Raw genomic sequence first — 22,608 nt, 5'->3', positions numbered from 1 at the left:
TGTTGTTTGGAGCGTGTTACATACTGNATGGAAGCCTTATGCAAATAGTCTTGGTAGCACAGACGTATCTGAACACTTTACAGTGGGCTACAAAAGTATTGGGATCGTGATCATTTTGTTGTTGTTTTGGCTCTGTACTCCAGCACTTTGGATTTGAAATGATACAATGACTATGAGGTTAGTTCAGTAAAAAATTACAGCACTTTTTGTACGTAGTCCCCCATTTTAGGGGACCAAAAGTATTGGGACAATTTCATGTGTATTAAAGTAGTCAAACTGTAGCATTTGGTCCCATGTTCCTAGCGCGCAATGAYTACATYARGCTTGTGACTCTACAAACTTGTTGGATGCATTTGYTGTTTGTTTTGGTTGTGTTTCAGATTATTTTGTGCCCAATRGAAATGKATTTMATTTTGGAGYCACTTTTATTGTAAATAACAMTAGAATATGTTTCTAAACACTTSTACATTAATGTGGATGTTTCCATGAYTACGGATTGTCCTGAATGGATCGTGAATAATGATGAGTGAGAATGTATGTTACACATGATGAAAAACCTTTTCTTAACAGGAAATGACTGGCGCCCTTAGTTCTACCGTAGTTTGTGGAGAAAACGTCTTCCGGTAAACTGACTACTCTAGGTCATCATTATTTGAAATCTTATTAAGCATTCAGAGAAACACAACTGGTTCGACTGAAAGGAAACCAGTCATAGTTCATGGAACTGAAAGATTCACCTCCAATTAATAGTGAAACTTTACAGAGAGCTTTATCTTACAATTAACATTTCTTCATTAACATTTGAGTGACAGATCTATATTGAAGATATTGGTATGTATACAGTTAGTTTACAGAGACATTCTGACATGGATATTATGATGAAGCCTGGAGTCAACAACTCCGCAGCATCACCCCTTGTCACCATTTCCATCACCAACCCCCTGCCCTTCTCGGTCATTCGACCACACCCTCCTTTCATCTTTCACCAAACCCACCTTTCCACTCTCTTGATCGGACCCAACCCTGCCGGACTTCTCCATCAACAACCCCGTTCCCCTATCACCACCCACTCGCTTCTCTATCGACCAACCCCCTGCCCTTCCTCTATCACCACCCCTTGGCCCTTCTCCAATCACCCCAGTCCGGTTCAGTCCCCGCTTCCTGTCTCATCACTATACCCCCTGCCTTCTCTATCACCACCTTCCTGGCTTCGTCCCCCGCCCTTCTTCTCCATCACAACCCCTCCCTTCTCTATCACCTCCATCACGCCATTCCTTCTACAACATTCATCACCAACCGCCTGGCCTTCTCCATCACCAAACCCACTTCCTATCTCCTCATCACCAACCCCTAGCCCATTTCTCCATCACACCACGCACTCACATCATGTCTCCCATATACCCCCTTCCTTCTCCATCATCAAACCACATCTTCCTCCATCACCCCCTGCTTCTCCATTCACCACCACATCCTTCCCATACGCACCCCCTGCCGCTTCTCCATCACCAACCAGCATCCTTCTCCGATTACCATCACACCCTTCCTCTCCATCACCACCGCACTTCCCTTTCCATCACCACACCACTTCCTTTCCACACCAACCCCCTTCCTCTTCTCTATCACCAACCGCCTTCCCTTCTGCATCACAACCCCTACACCTTCTCTATCCACACCCTGCTCCTTCTCTCATCACCACCCCTTCCCTTCTCCATCACTAACCCCTCTGCCCTTCTCTATCACCCCTGCTTCTCCATCACCAACCCCCTTCCTTTTATCACAGCCCTCTTCCCTTCTCATACAACCCCCTGGCTTCCTCCATCACCAACCCCTCTTCCCTTCTCCATCACCACTCTCCCCTGCCTTCTCCATCATCCTACCACATCCTTCTCCACTACCAACTCCCATCACCTTCTCCATCACCAACCCACATCCTTCTCCATTCACCACCCCCTTCTCTCATCTCCACCCACATTCCTCTCATTCATCCTTTACCAACCATCTTCCTTCTCCATCAACCACCCACATCCTTCTCCACACCTCCTTGTCCACTCCTCCAACTACTTCCACTTCCCTTTCTCCATTCACTCACACCTCTATCCCTTCTCCCATCACCAACCACTCTCCTTCTCTATCTACTCTAACCTCCCTTCCTTCTCTACAGCCACCTCTCTCTAACACCCTTCTCTTCTCCATCACCACCCCTTCCCTTCTCCATCTTATTCTCACCTTCCCTATTCCCTTCTCCTTTTCATCTTTCGTTTTTTCTATTCATCCATACTCCCCTTGTCCATCACCACCCTTGCCCTTCCCTCTCTCATCACCCACCCCTTCCCTTCTACATCACCACCCCCGTCCCTTCTCCATCACCACCCCCTTCCCTTTCTCTTCATCACCAACCCACATCCTTCCTCCATCACCACCCCCTGCCCTTCTCCATCACCAACCCACATCCTTCTCCATCACACCCTCCTTTCCATCAACCACCCCTGCCCTTCTCCATCACCAACCCACATCCTTCTCCATCACCACCCCCTTCCTTCTCCATCACCACCCCACTTCCCTCTCTATCACCAACCCCTCCCTTCTTCATTCACCAACCCCTTCCCTTTCTCTACACAACCCCCTTCCCTTCTCATATCACCAACCCCCTTCCCTTCTCCATCACCACCTCCCCTCCCCTTCTCCATCACCACCCTTCCCTTCTCCATCACCAACCCACATCCTTCTCCATCACCACCCCCTGCCCTTCTCCATCACCAACCCACATTCTTCTCCATCACCACCCTCCTCCTTCTCCATCACCAACCCACTATCCTTCTCCATCACACACACCCCTTCCCTTCTCCATCACCACCCCACTCCCTCTCCATCACCAACCCACTTCCCTTTCCCACAACCCCTTCCCTTCTCATCACCAACCCTTTCCCTTCTCCATCACCAACCCCTTCCCTTCTCCATCACCACCCCCTTGCCTTCTCCATCACCAACCCACTCCTTCTCCATCACCACCCCCTTCCCTCTCCATCACCACCCCCTCTTCTCATCACCACCCAACATCCTTCTCCATCACCACCCCCTCCCTTCTCCATACCATACCTCACATCCTTCTCCATCACCACCTGCCCTCTTCTCATCACCACCCCTCTCCCTTCTCCATCCCACCCACTCTTCTCCATCACCACCCCCTTCCTCTCCATCTCACCCACTTCCCTTCTCTAACCAACCCCTTCCCTTCTCCATCACCAACCCCCTTCCCTTCTCTATCACCACCCCTTCTCTTCTCTATCACCAACCCCTCCCTTCTCCATCACCACCCCTCTCCTTCTCCATCACCACCCCCTCCCTTCTCCTATCACCACCCCTCCCTTCTCCATCACCAACCCCTTCCCTTCGTCTATCACCACCCCCTCTTCCCATTTCTCATCACCACCCCCTTCCCTTCCTCTAATCCACCCAACCCCTTCCCTTCTCTATCACCAACCCCTTCCTTCTCCATCACCAACCCCCTTCCCCTCCCTTCTCATCACCCACTCCCTCCCTTCTCCATCACCAACCCCTTTCCTTCCCATCACCAACCCCTTCCCTTCTCCATCACTCCTCCCTTCTCCATCACCAACCCCTTCCCTTCTCCATCACCCACCCCTTCCCTTTTTCCAGTGCAACTTCCCAAAGCCTATAACCCCAGCCCCCATCCTGTAAACCAACACCAGGTAAAAATTGTAAAAAATTATTCCCGTAGAAAGAATCATACATAAAGAACGTGTTAGCTTAGTGTCAAAAACGTTTCACTAGTTTAATATTCACCTCAGCCTAGTTCACATAAGGCACGTCTTTGCTCTAGAGGCACAGCAGTGGAGCCGGTCAGGGCACGTAACACTTTGTGTAAAGAGTGACAGGTGACGAGTCTCCCCCCACACGCACACACCTTATCATACAGATCATTGAGTGCATGGGGACACAACAGATGGTGACTAGCTCTCTGTTTGCTATACAGTGAAACTACCTCTGTTTCTCCAGACCAGAGGATGTTGTGAAGACCTGTTCATCTCACTAATATGTGACAGGTCTGTCCTAAAGGTAGTACGTAGTGTGTGATTGGACAATTCACATTTTGTTTTGCATAACCTACTAATAGACATTAAGATGATGTTCAACATTGAAATAAGAATATTACACGTTATTAGACAATAATTATTTTGGCAGTTTATGCATTCCCTTAGCTAAGCAGGATCAAAGTCTAGTAACATTGCCTGATTATTGGCTTCCAACAGTTATGCAATTCAACTATCGCTTAACAGTAATGCAGGCTGAAACAGAAAAATATAAAAGCATGGTAATTTCAGGGTTGGTAGGACTCTCACTATAATATCCTCCAGAGCAGGGTTGGTAGGACTCTCACTATACTATCCTCCCGAGCAGCGCTGGTAGGACTTCTCATTATAATAATCTATCCTCCAGAGCAGGGCAGGGTTGATAGGAATCCTACTGTACTATGTATCGAGCAGCGCTGGTAGGCGACCTTCTCATTATAACTATCCTCCAGAGCAGCGCTGGTAGGACTCTCATTATAACTATCCTCCAGAGCAGGGTTGGTACCTATAAGACCTCTCCTCTTACTCACCTTCTGATGCACAAACAGACAACACCCCATCATGAGGGACCCCTGAGCCGGTTTGCTCCCCAGAGTCACGTTAACGGTTTCCTTTCCCACCGAGGGCCACTGCTAGCCCAGATCCAGCCCGTTCTTCAGATAGCCCAGGTTACACAGACTCAGATCTAGTCTGCTCCTCTGCTAGCCCAGGAAACAAGGGTCTCACATCCAGATTGCTCTTCACACACAGGGTCCACAGAGGTGTGTATGTGCCYGTGTCTGTTTGAGTGTGTGATAGAGAGAGAGCCCCATGCGTGAGCGACAGCCAGACGAGGCCGAGTCGCGCTGCTTCACAACAGGATGTAGCGAGAGGAGTAACTGAGCTGATGCTATATCGGGCCTGACGAGTCACAAAGGCCGACAGATCACAGACCACACACCACCCTCCTGCCCTGCTACCTCTCGGCCTGGCAGACAATGCAGTCTCTGGCCACAGATAAAGAGAGCAATATTAGGGGTGCAGTGCTATTGCACTCTCTTCATGACCATTAGGTTCTGTGGCCCACTTCTCACACCCATTACTGAGGTCAATAAAGAACTGGCAGTACTACATGCCTTAAAAGCTTTATTTCCAATGAAAAAAATCCATGCTGTTGGAAATGTGTGACAGTGTGAAATACTGTGTTAACCATCACATACTGTGTTAACCAATGTTTACCATCACATTCAATGTGATCATCTTACTCCATATCAAATCCAATGTATTTCCCCTATGGGAATCAATAAATGTTTTATTCAATCACTCGTCATTCCAGCCCTGGTGACACAGATAACCTGATAACAACATTGCCCATATTTGGGAAAGAAACAACTGTGCAGTGGATGGTAAAGTATTTAGTTAACTGCCTACAATACAGTAGGTGTATGACAGGATGTTGTTCACCTAACAGAGTGGTGCTTGTGAGAACAGGAAGCTAACAGGAAACTAACAGGAATCTAAGACGCTACAGTGAGTCACATCTTCCTGGAAGCATTTCCTGTATTTCCTGAATGCGAGGTGGGGGGGGGGACCATAACAGATAGCTAAGACTGAAGTCCTCAAGACAACAGTGGTTGGGACTATACCTTTAACCTTAATAAAGAAAGTATGTCCGCAAAACATGCTCCTGTGTAACTGTGTATTACTTAAGTACGTGTGGATTACAAAAACCGTCTTGAGACAAGATAAAACAAGAACATGTACAGCTGATTTATAGCCTACAGTTTGTAGCAGTAAAGAGTGACTTCCTCAAAATACCTGCTTGCTGCAGCCAGATACATTAAGGGTGACACTACGCATCAAGTTCAATAGTAATCATCTGACAATAACTCATGTTATAAAATACATGTCTGAAATATGCCCCTGAAGGTGCAGTTTCAACCACTTTGAAGTGTTTTACGAACTGCAGTACAAGTTCTATTTAAATAACCTCATCTGTAATTAGCATTAATGATGTCGCCGCATTGACTTACTGTTACTTTATGCTTCAATCCAAAATGTTTTATTTAATTCATTTGTTTTATGTTTCATAAGTTGAAAACGTTCTTGTGTTGATCGAAATTCTGCATTCATTAGAATTAGATTTATATATATATATTTTAAATGCTTCATATCCCATTCCTGTCTGAAAACCTCAATCAAGGTGTTTGCTGATCAATATGAGATTTTGTAGATTTTTGAGCTAATGCTATAGCCGACAAAGTGTATAGGCTAGACCACAACATTAGATAACCTCACTGGAAACGACATGTTATCATGTTGTCCTAGTCTTGTGGTCCGAGATTACAAGAATACTTTCGAGATTTGCCGCAAGTTACTCTAAAGGTTAGGAGAAGGACAAACAACAGGTCCACACAGTTCAACTGTAGTGAATACACACACACACACACACACACACACACACACACACACACACACACAGCTAGTAATTATCCAGGTACAGGGTGCAAAGGATTTCAGAAAGTGCCAGGTAGAGTCTGACTCTTGACTAGTGGCTGCCAACTCCAGACTGAACACGTCGCCCAGGTGGAATTCCACATGGGGAAAGAAATCCTCAGAGAAAAATAGATCACTGCACCCAGTTAACTCCGGTTGAAACGTTGCAATGATGTACAGTACCAGTCAAAAGTTTGGACACACCTACTCATTCAGGGTTTTTTCTTAATTTGTGCTATTTTCTGCGTTGTAGAATAATAGYGAAGACATCAAAACTWTGAAATAACATATATGGAATCATGTAGTAACAAAACAAGTGTTRAACAAATCWAAATATAKWTTAKATTTGAGAGTCTTCAAAGTAGCCACCCTTTGTCTTGATGACAGCTTTGCACACCCTTGGCACTTGTTGACTGCTTTTCCTTCACTCTGCGGTCCAACTCATCCCAAACCATCTCAATTGGGTTGAGCTTGGGTGATTGTGGAGGCCAGGTCTTCTGATCCAACACTCCATCACTCTCCTTCTTGGGCAAATAGCCCTTACACAGCCTGGAGGTGTGTTTTGGGTCATTGTCCTGTTGAAAAACCAATGACAGTCCCAACTGTATCGCTGCAGAATGCTGTGGTAGCCATGCTGGATAAGTGTGGCTTGAATTCTAAATAAATCACAGACAGTGTCACCAGCAAAGCAGCCCCACACCATCACACCTCCTCCTCCATGTTTCACGGTGAGAACCACACATGCGGAGATCATACGTTCACCTACTCTGTGTCTCACAAAGACACGGCGGTTGCTACCAAAAATCACTAATTTGGACTCATCAAACCAAAGTATAGATTTCCACCGGTCTAATGTCCATTGCTCGTGTTTCTTGGCCCAACCAAGTTTCTTCTTCTTATTGGTGTCCTTTAGTAGTGGTTTCTTTGCAGCAATTTGACCATGAAGGCCTGATTCACGCAGTCTCCTCTGAACAGTTGATGTTGAGATGTGTCTGTTACTTGAACTCTGTGAAGCATTTATTTGGGCTGCAATTTCTGAGGCTGGTAACTCTAATAAACTTATCCTCTGCAGCAGAGGTAACTCTGGGTCCTTCAGCATTTCACTACACTCGCAATAACATCTGCTAACCATGTGTATGTGACCAATAAAATTTGATTTGGGTCTTTCTTTCTTGTGGCAGTCCTCATGAGAGMCAGTTTCATCATAGCGCTTGATGGTTTTTGCGACTGCACTTTAAGAAACTTTCAAAGTTCTTGATATTTTCCAGAATGACTGACCTTCATGTCTTCAAGTAATGATGGACTGTAATTTCTCTTTGTTTATTTGAGCTGTTCTTGCCATAATATGGACTTGGTCTTTTACCGAATAGAGCTATCTTCTGTATACCACCCCTACCTTGTCACAACACAACTGATTGGCTCAAACGCATTAAGAAGGAAAGAAATTCCTAAAATTAACTTTTAACCAGGCACACCTGTTAATTGAAATGCATTCCAGGTGACTACCTCATGAAGCTGGTTGAGAGAATGCCAAGAGTGTGCAAAGCTGTCATCAAGGCAAAGGATGGCTACTTTGAAGAATCTCAAATGTAAAATATTTAGATTTGTTAAAAATGTTTGGTTACTACATGATTCCATATGTGTTATTTCATAGTTTAGATATCCTCACTATTATTCTACAATGTAGAAATGAGTAAAAATAAGGAAAAGCCCTTGAATGAGTAGGCATGTCCAAACTTTTGACTGTTTATGATAGCATTCATGTAACGGGTTTCGTCCTCTTCGTCTGACGAGGAGTAGTAGGAAGGATCGGAGGACCAATGTGCAGCGTGGTAAGTGTCCATAATGATAATTTCATAAATCAAAACGAACACTGAACGAAAAAAACAAAAGTACAAACAACCCGAAACAGTCCCGTATGGTGAAAACACTAACACAGGATACAACCACCCACAAAACACAGAGGAAAACAGGCTACCTAAATATGGCTCCCAATCAGAGACAAYGACTGACACCTGCCTCTGATTGGGAACCATACTAGGCCAAACACAGAAATAGACAACCTAGACATACAACATAGAATGCCCACCCACATCACACCCTGACCAAMCAAAACATAGAAACATACAAAGCAATCTATGGTCAGGGCGTGACAATTCGATAGTCTTTATTACACTCATAGGAACAGGGGAAACCAATGTGTCAGACGAACAAAGTTCCGATAACACTAAGATGAGAGGAAAAATGTAACAAATTGTACAAACTCAGCAATTTATGCGGAAATGGTGCAACCTTTAGCCAGAACAGGTTTCTTTAGAACTCAGTGTCAGTTTAAATGGTGGAGGAGAGAGTTGGTGAGTACAGCAGTGAACACAAATGGCACCCTATTCTCTAGTGCACTATGTAGGGAATAAGGGTGCCATTTGGGACCGCAGTCGTAGCCTCTAAACCTGATCTCCAGGTTGAAGGAACAGAACGTTCATAGCCTGGAGATAAATACATATGATTAATAAACCTTGAAACTTGATACAGTCATGTGTTGGGACAAAGAAGATAGCAACACTTTCATAATGATTTATTGTAACTCATTGTATTATGAATAATCATGAATAGTCATTTGTATTTAGTGTATGAACTATGTACTACTAATACATTTGGATGGAAATGTGTTATGTGGCTAACAAATCGGAAAACAAGTCAGAGTGAGTTGATGAGTGGAAAACGGCATCATCTTCCCTCCAACTCTCCCTGCTATGAAATAACAGGGAGAAAGAGGGAGGTAGGAGACAGGGAGGTAGGGAGGACTACTCCCATGTGCTGTGCTGTTCTGTACCAGGAGCCAGGAAAGACTGAAATAAAACATACCCTGTCAGCCAGTCTCTATGGAGGTACATAGTCAACCACTTACACAGCTGTCTTCATCCCACCCTGTGTCTTCAAGTGAGGATACTTACTGTATACCATGATGATGTATCTCCTTCAGATCACGAGACATTGTAGGGGTTAATGGTACTGTGAGAGTGAACAGGACATTTAATTATCAAAAAGTACACCAATGGGGGCTATACGCCGAAAGAAGTTGGTTTTTAAAGAAAAAAAACAATGTCAATTAACTGTCCTCCAAAGCCTCCCCCTCCCCCACAAATGTTCACCGTCAAAGTGAAAGATTTTACTAGCTTAAAATTGCTAATACAGTTTTTTTCTATCGCTTAGGTGCAATTTACTCAAGTATGTGTTACATTTTCCAACGCTTAGTACAAAGCTCCAAACAGATCATCAAAAAGGCAGTTGTTTCAAAACTCAAAGCACATTTTCTATTGACTAAGTACAACACACACAAGCATCCATTCCCCTTTTCACCACTAACTGCTTTTCACATTGTAATGCTCACATTACTTTGGTTATGATTTTCTTCTCATTTGTTAAATACATTTGACTATTACTTAATCCGACTGCTCTTAATTTATAATCACATAACCATTTGGTAAACCTCTGGATTTTAAACTGGTTTTGTCTACTACAGATTTTGAGAACTACATAATGAAAATGTATGTTTGTAAATGATAAACATATAAAGTATGATATGATACTGTATGTAMTACTAGGACTATTATGACTTGTTTTTGTATCTGATATTGACGAGATCGGAATGTAATGCATCCGCTATACAGTAAACATGTATCAAACATGAAGTTGCTCTGGTCTTTCTGATGGTGGGGGGGGGGTCACACTGCTTCACTAGAGTTGCATTGGCCAATACAGTACTGTAATAGCATAATATATGCCATTTACGTAGCAGGTGTTTTTGTCCAAAGTGGCAACAGTGAGTCCACATACAGTATTTTTGTATATTACCCCGGTGAGAATAGAACCCACCACTCTGGTGTTGCTAGTTCCATGCTCTTAATAACGTAGCCACACAGGACAACTACAATACATAATTACAATACAATACTGTAAATTACAATACATGATGAAAATACAGGCGGAAGGTACAGGATCGYCATCCCCATGAGYGTACCACTCTCCTTCAGGCCATGGATGAGGCATGCAATGACATCAATCCAGACCAAAGTCAGGCTTGGATTCTCCATGCCAAAAGGKTTTTCACTAAGGGGACATGAAAAATGAGGACATTTACTGCCGTGTTGATGAGACCCAATGGCCAAATTCTCAAGCCAGGCTCGATGCTAACTAGCGTCTGCTGAACATTGTGTTTCTGTCATTCATTTCATTCGTTTCTTTTGATTACAATACACCAACCGTATGTTGTAAATATATCTAAACAATACATTTATTTTTTGCATCAATAATTGGAAAGATGTCTTCAATGATCACACCTTTGATCACAAATGGGATAGACATAAACATTTTTGATGGGTCAATTTTGATGAGTTGTGCAAGTGTATTGCCTGATTTGAAAACAATACAATGTTCTGTAATTTGCAGTATTTTAGCATACATTGAAAGGGCAATGTTGAAACATGTATCTTGCATGTTTTGCTATTGGATGAACTGGTTGCCTCAACAACGACTTTGAGAAGATATCAGTATGTTGTGTTTTGGTGATCACTGTTCTCATGGTATTTCACAGTACATGTATATTTTGGATAAAGTGTTGTGTGGTGAAAGATGTCTCCAAACAAAATGAATGCACAATAAAATATACATGTTACAAGTGTTACCAGTTTGGACTTTTGTACTAAGAGTTTTGAAAATTCACCACATACTTATGAAAATAGCATCARAAAAAGTATACTATGTGGGTGGCCAGCCTGGTCTCATAGACTCAAACGTAACATAGTAAACGTAAATCCGAGACACTCGAAACATGTAAATCAAAGTAAGTAGTGGATAATTATTACAAAGGAGGTTTTGAGAGTCTGTAGTGAGAGTCACTGGCATCATGAAGAACCAGACCAGACCAGACAGAGAAGCTCATTCYTCCACTATGATTCAGCTTATTTAAACAGCTATATAGCTAACTACTGCTGGCAGAAGGAAAGCAGCTGTTCCTGTGACAGTGTTTTAGAYAGGATACCTTATCGTAATCTCTCGTCAGGACTTTTGCTCGAGATAGATACAGCATTGCTCAGAGTAGTGGCTAATGCTTTTGTATTCAATTCACACTCAACTCGCGCAGCCAGCCTCGAGCGAGGAAAAACACAACGACAAATTGGTCAGCTTGATGTGTGTGTGTGTGTGTGTTTTCTTGTGTGTGTGCTGAAGACAAAAGGTTTTGATGGGGAGATGTTGACGTTGTGCTGCCCGTTAGGAGCTGACGGAAACAACCTCTGCAGCAGGTCCAGGTTCATGCACGCTCACACACACACACACACACACACACACACAACACACACACACACACACACACACACACACACACACACACACACACACACACACACACACACACACACACACACACACACAGACATAGGGGTGGCCTGCCCTGTTGAAATTACACAATGACAAGCAAAAGGGAAACCAAGCCCTTTTCAGTTCAGTTGATAAAGTGTTTTGTTGTTGGTTCCAAAAAAATATTGTCAGTGAATAGTAATGCCAAAGAACTATATGCTAGCTAGCATAAGGCGAGGGTAAATGCCTTCTGATCAATCATTTGGAATGTGCTCCATATGCCCATGTGCTAACTACACTGAGACAAAAATATAAACCCAACATGTTAAGTGTTGGTCCCATGTTTCATGAGCTGAAATAAAAATTCCCAGAAATGTTCCATACGCACAAAAAAAGCTTATTTCTCTCAMATTTTTGCCACAAATTTGTTTACATCCCTGTTGGTGAGCATTTCTCCTTTGCTAAGATCCTCGACAGTGGTGGCATATCAAGAAGCTGATTAATCAACATGATCATTACACAGGTGCACCTTGTGCTGGGGACAATAAAAGGCCACTMTTGTGCAGTTTTGTCACACAACACAATGCCACAGACGTCTGAAGTTTTGAGGGAGCGTGCAATTGGCATGCTGACTGCAGGAATATCCACCAGAGCTGAGAATTTAATTTTCATTTCTCTACCATAAGCCGCCTACAATGTCATTTTAGAGAATTTAGCAGTATGCCCAATACCCTCACAATCACAGACCACGTGTAACCACGCCAGCCCAGGACCTCCAAATCTGGCTTCTTCACCTGCGGGATCATCTGAGACCAGCCACCCGGACAGCTGATGAAACTGTGGGTTTGCACAACTGAAGAATTTCTGCAGAAACTGTCAGAAACCGTCTCAGGGATGCCCATCTGCGTGCTCATCGTTCACACCAGGGTCTTGACCTGACTGCAGTTTGGCGTCGTAACCAACTTCAATGGGTTACTGCTCACCTTCGATGACCACTGACACGCTGGAGAAGTGTACTCTTCATGGATGAATCCCGGTTTCAACTGTACCTGGCAGATGGCAGACAGCGTGTATGGCGTTGTGTGGGCGAGTGGTTTGCTGATGTCAATGTTGAGAACAGTGTCCCCCATGGTGGTGGTGGTGTTATGGTATGGGCAGGCATAAGCTACGGACAACGAACAGAATTGCATTTTATCAATGGCAATTTGAATGCACAGAGATACCGTGATGAGATCCTGAGGCCCATTGCCTCAGGATCTCATGTTTCAGCATGATAATGTAAGGCCCCATGTTGCAAGGATCTGTACACAATTCCTCATGTTTCAGCATGATAATGTAAGGCCCCATGTTGCNCCATGTTGCAAGGATCTGTACACAATTCCTCATGTTTCAGCATGATAATGTAAGGCCCCATGTTGCAAGGATCTGTACACAATTCCTGGAAGCTGTAAATGTCCCAGTTCTTCCATGGCCTGCATACTCACCAGACATGTCACCCATTGAGCATGTTTGAGATGCTCTGGATCGATGTGTACAACAGCTTATTCCAGTTCCTACCAATATCCAGCAACTTCGCACAACCATTAAAGAGGAGTGGGACAACATTCCACAGGCCACAATCAACAGCCTTATCAACTCTATGCGAAGGAGATGAGGCAAAAGGAGGTCACACCAGATACTGACTGGTTTTCTGATCCACGCCCCTACTTTTTTTAATGGTATCTGTGACCAACAGATGCATATCTGTATTCCCAGTCATGTGAAATCCATGTTAGAAATAGCAACTCTCGGCCACTGTTGACCATGTAAATTGACTGATTTCCTTATATGAACTGTGACTCAGTAAAATCTTTTAAATTGTTGCATGTTGCATTCATATTCTTGTTAAATGTAACTAGCKAGATGTTTCCTATATTAATACCTTTAATTCTTTAGAAACAAACAGCACATTTTGACAGAAGAAAAAGCCAGAAGCAGTTGTTTTGGAACATTCTCCAGAGTGCAGACGATAGATTGGTTGCTGTAAATGGTCTGGCTGTGTGTGTCTAAAGCATTGTATTTGGGCAAACTCCTTTTTTGGAAACCTGTTCGTATTCTGCCTCCTCCGCAACACACGCTCCCATTCCCAGACAAACCAACCTTCTATCCTTACAAGACACTGTGCTTTCCTGGCACAACCACTGACAATAAGGTTTCAATCTGATACCATCAAGCATCCACTCACTGCCAATGTAAACCAGTCACTGTTGTGACAGTTTTAATCACACAAACACAAATAAAAACGTCATGCAATCAAAAGTAACCGCAAGGAATTACAGCTAAAGCRGCGTGCCGGTCTGTGCTTGGAAGCCATTCCAAAGGACCCCAGAATGTTATAGGTCCACTTGACACCAGCAGGGTTGTGTTCTTTTCATGTTACATGAATGATATATTAAGAAACACGTAAGAAGTCAGTAATTACTGAAGAAAATAAGTAATAACTTGTGTTTGATATCTATATCTGGAGTTGCCTTGGCTCCAGCTGAAATATCTGGAATATATACAACTTTAAAGTCTTGAAGTGCACCACAACATTCAGACGCTTCAGACCCAAATAAAGGCATTTGCCAAAACGTGTTGGTTTTACAATAAAATACTGTATTTCAAACAAACTTTCATCTTCAACAAAATTCTGATGCAGCAGAGTAGACTGACAGTGTTGTGATCTAACCTAAGAAAGGAAGTCAGGCCAGGGCTCTGTTTTCCTCTCCAGCAACTGAATCAGTCCAGGATTCCAGTGCTCATCTCTGGGTGTGAGATGCCAGCGAGGTGCCAGCCCCTGGCCTTGTTTGTGTTGGCTGTTCCAACCACCAGACTCACTGTCTGCTCGCCCAACCGACCCTGTCTCTGTCACAGCGTTAGCGTCAGAGCAATGTGCAGGAGGGGGAACTGAGCTGAGGCCAAAAGTCATGGACAGGATAGGCAGCACAGAACAGGATCTGTTTACATTGATTGACAGGAGTCCTCCAGCTACTAGGACCTCAAATAGACAGGCTCTCTGACCTGAGCTAACTGATCTACAGCCACAGCGTGAACATGGTAAAGCTKAAGTCACATCCAAAGAGGCTAAAATTATAATATTCCAAATATATTCCAAATATATAAGGCTTTGAATATATTCCAACTAGAAGGCTCTGGTCCTGTCTACCATATCTTACCATGCAATAACTGCTCTGATATCAGGACATTGTGTTCTGAAACTTTACGTTCATTTTGTCACACGTCTTTGTTTTCTCCCTGCCTCAAGGTACCTGTAGGTACCTGTAGCTGCAACAAATTCAAGACACTCAAAAACCAAACAGCTAGTTGTTCATTCCTCTGCCATCCAGTGGCAGGTTTGCTATGAAATACAATCAGCCATCAAACTCATCAAACATGAATCAAATCCAGTATGTTCAAGCAAACTGGATTGTTAAGTGAGACCATAGTGAAAGTAAAATGTGTAACACGTTCTCTGGCTGTGTCCAAAACAACACCCTATTCCCCASATAGGGCACTACTTTTGCAGAGAGCCCCTATGGGCAGGCACAGCTAGTCTTTCAGCCTAGCTCCAGACAAACATAGAGGGGAGAGACAAACAGGACATCCTGGGTAAAGATCTGCATGTGAAAATGCCATTTTCCTTAATTGAAAATAAACAAACAAAAATGTGGTTTTCATTTCCTGAGGAGGGATCAGAGATCCATTGTAATCAGAATGATCGTAATCAATACAGAGGAGTATGAATATCTGGCCAGTGTTAACACACGCACAGCACACGCACACACACACACACACACACACACACACACACACACACACACACACACACACACACACACAGCCCTATTCGGATGCTGACTAACAATAGACATAACATTGTAAACCACTTACCCCTCTGAACATCCAGCTGTCAGGTGAGGGAAGCAGAGAGAAGCAGCTCTTTTTTTGCAGCGTCGGCCTGATGGAAGAGGGAGAGGAGGAGATGGAGAGGAGGGGAGGAGGGGATGGAGAGGAGGAGGAGGATGGGAGGGGAGAGGAGAGAGAGAGAGAGAAGAAGAGGAGAAGGAGAGGAGGAGAGGGGATGAAGAGAGGCGAGAGGAGAGGAGATAAAGAGAGGAGAGGAGAGGAGGAGGAGAGATGAAGAGAGGAGGAGAGGGAGGAGGAGGAGGAGAGAGGAGAGATGAAGAGAGGAGAGGAGAGGCGAGGAGAGAGGAGGAGGGAGAGGAGAGATGAAGAGAGAGAGATAAAAGAGGAGAGAGGAAGGAGAGGAGAGAGAAGATGAGAGAGGAGCGGCGAGGAGAGGAGGAGTGAAGAGAGGAGGAGAGCGGAGAGGAGGGAGGAGGAGAGACAACAAAGACAAGCAGTGTAAATGTCAGTCCATTAAACCACATATAGGTTAAAAAAGACAACTAAAGAAGCTCTGGCCAGCTAGCCTCTAATCACATCTAGTCAGGCACTCAGAGACCAGACAGATGACATCACCCCACAGTTAATATTAATGGGGATGAACCTGGTAGTGGTGGTGTGACCCTTTGAACTTCCAGAAGCAGCTGATGGATCCTAAACACACACAAGCATGCACGCACATACACAGGCACGCACGCAAGCATGAATACACACACGCACACACACACATGCACACACACACACTCACCCACTCACGCATGCACAGACACAAACTCACAGACAGACAGTGACTGACACCCAGATCCATAAACACAAACACTCTAAAGCCTTTATGGCCTTAATGGCTAATGGAGGGGGGAGAAGTGGTGTTGTCCGGAGAGTTTGAAGATGGGCAACGGTTCACTGGTGATTCAGGACACTTCAAAGCCTGACGATGGTGGTGGTCAGAGCCATGTATCTACATGGATCTGGTGATGGTGTGTTTAAAGTGCACTAAAGAGTTCAAAGCTGCRAAGCCATGTTTGAGTCACAGGCGGTAGGAATGACTGAGAGACAGCGTGGTTTAGTGCTACAGGGTTACAGCAGGCCTTGATGTCTGGGAAGKAAGTTTAAAGTAGGCTATGTGGATAGCCAGCCTGGTCTCATAGACTAGACGTAACATAGTRGACACTCAATCATGGACACTCTTACTGGCAGTTGTGGCTGCTTTGTGCRATGTATTGTTGTCTCTACCTTCTTGCCCTTTGTGTTGTTGTAAATGAGAACTTGTTCTCAACTGGCCTATCTGGTTAAATAAAGGTGAAATAAAAATAAATAACTAAAAGTTGTCTGTGCCCAATAATGTTTGTACCATGTTTTGTGCTGCTACCATGTTGTGGTGCTGCCATKTTGTGTTGCTACCATGCTGTGTTGTCATGTGTTGCTGCCTTGCTATGTTGTTGTTTTAGGTCTCTCTTTATGTAGTGTTGTGTTGTTTCTCTCTTGTTGTGTTGGGTGTTTTGTCCTATATTATAAAATTAAATAATAATTTAGCAAATCAAATYGAATTTTATTAGTCACATGCACCAAATACAACAGGTGTAGTAGACCTTACAGTGAAATGCTTACTTACAAGCCCTTAACCAACAACACAGTTTTAAAAAATACGAATAAGAAATAAAAGTAACAAGTAATTAAAGAGCAGCAGTAAAATAACAATAGCGAGACTATATAGAGGGGGGTACCGGTACAGAGTCAATGTTGTGGGGGCACCGGTTTAGTTTGAGGTAATTGAGGTAATATGTACATGTAGGTAGAGTTAGTTAAAGTGACCATTAGATCGGAATGATAAGCAACAGAGAGTACACGGTGTCCAGATAGTAGGGGAGGGGGGCGGGGCGGGCAATGAAAAATAGTCTGGTAGCCATTATGATAGATGTTTCCAGATGAGTCTATGTCTGCTGTAGGTGGTTTAGAAGCTGTTGTTAGAAGCGATGCTGTACCTAGACTGGCCGCTGCAGCGGTAGGTTCTTCCATGGGCTCTCTTGACACCGCCTGGTAATACGAGTCCTGGGGATGGCAGGTAAAGCTTGCAGGTCGGCAAGTGCCTGAGCCAGTTCCCCATACCAGGCAGTGATGCAAACCAGTCCAGGATGCTCCGATGGTCGCCACGCATGTAGAACCCTTAATGAGGATCTAGGACCCAATAACCAAAACGTTTTCAGTCCCCCTTGAGGGGGGAATAGGTTTGTTCGTGCCCTCGTTTCCACGACTGATCTTGTGGTGTGTTTGGACCATGTAGTTTGTTGGTGAATAGACGCCAAGAACTTAGAAGCTCTCAACCTGCGTACACTACAAGCCCCGTCAAGAATGGGGGCGTGCTCAATCCTCGTTTTTTCTGTTGTCCAGTCAATCCAATTCCCCTCTGTATTGGGTCACACTTGAAGGGAGAGGTTGTTCGTCTTGAATCTCACGGACAGGTCTCTGACCTCGCTCCCAATAGGTGTATCGTCTGTCGGTGATCAGGCCACCTACGTGTGGTCATGGCAAACTTAATGATGGTGTTGAGTCGTGCTGACGTGCAGCTGAGCGAACAGGAGTATCAGGAGGGCACTGAAGCACACACCCGCTGAGGGCGCCCACTGTGGTTGACGGATCAGCGTTGCGATATGTGTTGCTAACCTACCATTACCTCATGGGGCGGGCCCGTCAGGAAGTCCAGAGGATCCAGTGCAAGAGCTGGAGTGTTAGTCCCAGGGTCCCTAGCTTCATTGATGAGCCTTTGAGGCACTATATGCTGTAGCAATGAATAGCATTCTACATACGGTGTTAACTTTTGTCCAGGGTGGGAAAGGGCAAGTGTGGAGTGCAATAGAGATTGCATCATCTGTGATTGTTAGGCGGTATGCATATTGTAGTGGTTATGGGATAATATGTTGATTGTGAGCCACTGACCACGCCTTCGAATGAGCAATCTTCATGGCTAACAGAAGTGATGCACGGGTCGGTAAAGAATCATTTAGGCAGGTGCCTTAGTGTTCTTGGGCACAGGACTATGTGGTCTGATTATAAACATGTTAATCATTGTATCAGACTCCGACTCAGGGAGAGGTGAAAAATGTCATGAAAGACACTTGCCAGTTGATCAGGCGCATAAATCGCAGTACACATCCTGGTAATCCGTCTGGCCCTGCGGCCTTGTGAATGATGATCTGTTTAAAGGTCTTACTCACATCGCCTGCGGAGRGCGTGATCACACAGTCTTCCTGAACAGCTGGTGCTCTCATGCATGTTTCAGTGTAATTTGCCTCRAAGCGAGGATAGAAGTAGTTTAGCTCATCTGGTAGGCTCGTGTCACTGGGCAGCTCTCGGCTGTGCTTCCCTTTGTAGTCTGTAATGGTTTGCAAGCCCTGCCACATCCGACGAGCGTCAGAGCCAGTGTAGTACGATTCGATCTTAGTCCTGTATTGATGCTTGCCTGTTTGATGGTTCATCGGAGGGAATAGTGTGATTTCTTATAAACTTCCGGGTTAGAGTCCCGCTCCTTGAAAGCGGCAGCTCTAGCCTTTAGCTCAGTGCGGATGTTGCCTGTAATCTATGGCTTCTGGTATGTACGTACGGTCACTGTGGGGATGACATCATCGATGCACTTATTGATGAAGCCAATGACTGATGTGGTGTACTCCTCAATGCCACCAGAGGAATCCTGGAACATATTCCAGTCTGTGCTAGCAAAACAGTCCTGTAGCTTAGCATCTGCTTCATCTGACCACTTTTTTATTGATCGAGTCACTGGTGCTTCCTGCTTTCATTTTTGCTTGTAAGCAGGAATCAGGAGGATAGAATTATGGTCAGATTTACCAAATGGAGGGCGAGGGAGAGCTTTGTATGTGTCTCTGTGTGTGGAGTGAAGGTGGTCCTGAGTTCGTTTCCCTCTGGTTGCACATTTAACATGCTGATAGAAATTAGGTAASACCGATTTAAGTTTCCCTGCATTAAAATCCCCGGCCACTAGGAGCGCCGCCTCTGGGTGAGCATTTTCCTGTTTGCCTATGGCGGAATACAGCTCATTTAGTGCGGTCTTAGTGCCAGCATCAGTCTGTGGTGGAATGTAGACAGCTATGAAAAATACAGATGAAAACTCTCTAGGTAGATAGTGTGGTCCACAGCTTTTTATGAGATACTCTACCTCAGGCGAGCAAAACCTCAAGACTTCCTTAGATATCGTGCACCAGCTGTTATTTACCAAAATATGTTGTCCCCCGCCCATTATCTTACCAGACGCCGCTGTTCTATCCTGCCGATACAGCATATAACCAGCCAGCTGTATGTTGATAATGTCGTCGTTCAGCCACGACTCTGTGAAGCATATTACATTTTTSAATGTCCCGTTGGTAGTTTAATCTTCCGCCTAAGTCATCGATTTTATTTTCCAAAGATTGCACGTTTGCTAGCAGAATGGAAGGCAGTGGGGGTTTATTTGATCGCCTACGAATTCTCAAAAGGCCCCTTTTTCTTCGCCTTCTCTTCACGCAAATGACGGTGATCTGGGCCTGTGCCCAGGAAAGCAGTACGTCATTCACGTCGGGTTCGTCGGACTCCTTAAAGGAAAAAAAAGTATGCTGCCAGTTCGTGGTAAGCATCGCAGTTTCTGATGTCCAGAAGATTTTCTTGTCATAAGAGACGGTTAGCATTAACATCATGTACAAAATAAGTTAAAAAACAAGTTACAAACAACGCAAAGAAACAAACAAAAAAACATATTGGATAGGAACATGTAAAACGTCCAGTCTTCTTCTCCAGGGCCAGCAGGAGGCCTTTTGATAGGCCCGTCATTGAAAATAAGAATTTGTTCTTAACTGACTTGCCTAGTTAAATAAAGGTTAAATATACACTACCATTCAACGTTTGGGGTCACTTAGAAATGTCCCTTGTTTTTGAAAGAAAATCAAAAAAAATTGTCCATTAAAATAACATCAAATTGATCAGAAATAAGGTAGACATTGTTAATGTTGTAAATGACTATTGTAGCTGGAAACGGCTGATTTTGTATGGAATATCTACATAGGCGTACAGAGGCCCATTATCAGCAACCCTCACTCCTGTGTTCCAATGGCACGTTGTGTTTAATCTAATCCAAGTTATCTTTTAAAGTATTGATCATTAGAAAAACCATTTTGCAATTATGTTAGCACAACGTAAATCTGTTGTTCTGATTAAAGAAGCAATAAAACTGGCCTTCTTTAGACTAGTTTGAGTATCTAAGCATCAGGCAAATTTGTGGCGTTTAATTACAGGCTCAAAATGTCGAGAAACAAAGTACTTTCATCTGAAACTTGTCAGTCTATTCTTGTTCTGAGAAATTAAGGCTATTTCATGCGAGAAATTGCCAAGAAACTGAAGATCTCGTACGCTGTGTACTACTCCCTTCACAGAACAGCACAAACTTTAGTTACTTTTAGTTATGTCTTGGTTTTCATGTTCAGAAAAGAGAGACTGTAACAGAAAGAATTACAATTCGTATTATAAATGATAAATTTGCAAAACGTACAAAATGATATGAAATTTGAACATTTTTAGCTAGCTAATAGTACCCGCAAAACACCTGTCACAACGTCAACAGTGAAGAGGCGTTTCCTGGATGCTGGCCTTCTAGGCAGAGTTGCAAAGAAAAAGCCATATCTCAGACTGGCCAATAAAATGAAAAGATTAAGATGGGCAAAAGAACACAGACACTGGACAGAGGAACTCTACCTATAAGGCCAGCATCCCAGAGTCGCCTCTTCACTGTTGACGTTGTGACTGGTGTTTTGCGGGTACTATTAGCTAGCTAAAAATGTTCAAATTTCATATCATTTTGTACGTTTTGCAAATTTATCATTTATAATACGAATTGTAATTCTTTCTGTTACAGTCTCTCTTTTCTGAACATGAAAACCAAGACACAAACCCCCGTGGAGAGATGTTCCCACAGCCTAAACTAAACATGATCAGATGTGTTCCACCCCACATGAAGAAATACTACAGTTTRCTATAGAATACTACAGTACTTACTATAGAATTTTGTAGTAAACTGTAGTACACTGTATAATACTATACTACACACTTTAGTATACCTCGATCTTGTGTAGTAGTTACTACAGAATTTTGTAATATACTGTAGAATACTATAGTAAATACTACAGTATTGTCCACAAAAAAAACACTGTGTAATATCTGCAAAAACATACTACACTTTAACTACAGTATTTGTGCGTATTCCCTATCCATTCCCCACCCCCATATGCCAATTTGTGCCACCTATAGGTGAGAATACTACAATAATGTCTGCAAAAACACCACTATAAATACTACAGTATATACTACGGTTCTTTACTACAGTATTTATAGTATAGTTAACTGTAAATACTACAGTAAACTACAGTAAATACTACAGTATTCACTTTAGTCCACAAAAACAATAGAGTGAATATTACAGTAAAGTCCGCAAAATCACTACAGTGAATACTGTAGTATTTATACCATAGTATACTATAGTATTTTTTCATGTGGGACTCTTGTCCTGTCTTATCCGCTGAGTTCTTTTCCCACAGTTCTAGAGGTCCTAGAGGTCAGAGGTTATAGCAGAGGAGCTATGATAAGACCACTCTAACCTGAGATCACAGACCAGACAGGCTCTCTGACACCAGGTGTTGATGATAAATCACATCCTCTCGCTGATAGTGAGACAGGAGATGCCCCGTCACCCATCATCGCAGTCAGGCTGAAATCCCCTCAG

At 43.7% G+C, this 22,608-nt stretch overlaps 1 protein-coding gene across 2 annotated transcripts in view; it reads right to left on the bottom strand.

Annotated features, from left to right (window-relative positions):
- The window catches only part of arhgef3 (Rho guanine nucleotide exchange factor (GEF) 3), a 135,471-nt gene that overhangs the window by 84,033 nt on the left and 28,830 nt on the right, over nt 1-22,608 (bottom strand). Inside the window, exon 2 of one of the 2 annotated variants that reach the window (XM_023997638.2) lies at nt 15,837-15,903. In XM_023997638.2, the coding sequence (XP_023853406.2) occupies nt 15,837-15,903 (67 nt within the window). Of the gene's footprint in view, nt 1-4,621; nt 4,931-15,836; nt 15,904-22,608 lie in introns of those variants that run through there. The other variant, XM_023997630.2, reaches the window with a different exon arrangement.

The sequence above is a fragment of the Salvelinus sp. IW2-2015 genome, linkage group LG1 (assembly GCF_002910315.2).
Source record: "Salvelinus sp. IW2-2015 linkage group LG1, ASM291031v2, whole genome shotgun sequence".
NCBI lineage: Eukaryota > Metazoa > Chordata > Actinopteri > Salmoniformes > Salmonidae > Salvelinus > Salvelinus sp. IW2-2015.
This window is presented reverse-complemented; position numbering and strand designations above follow the sequence as displayed.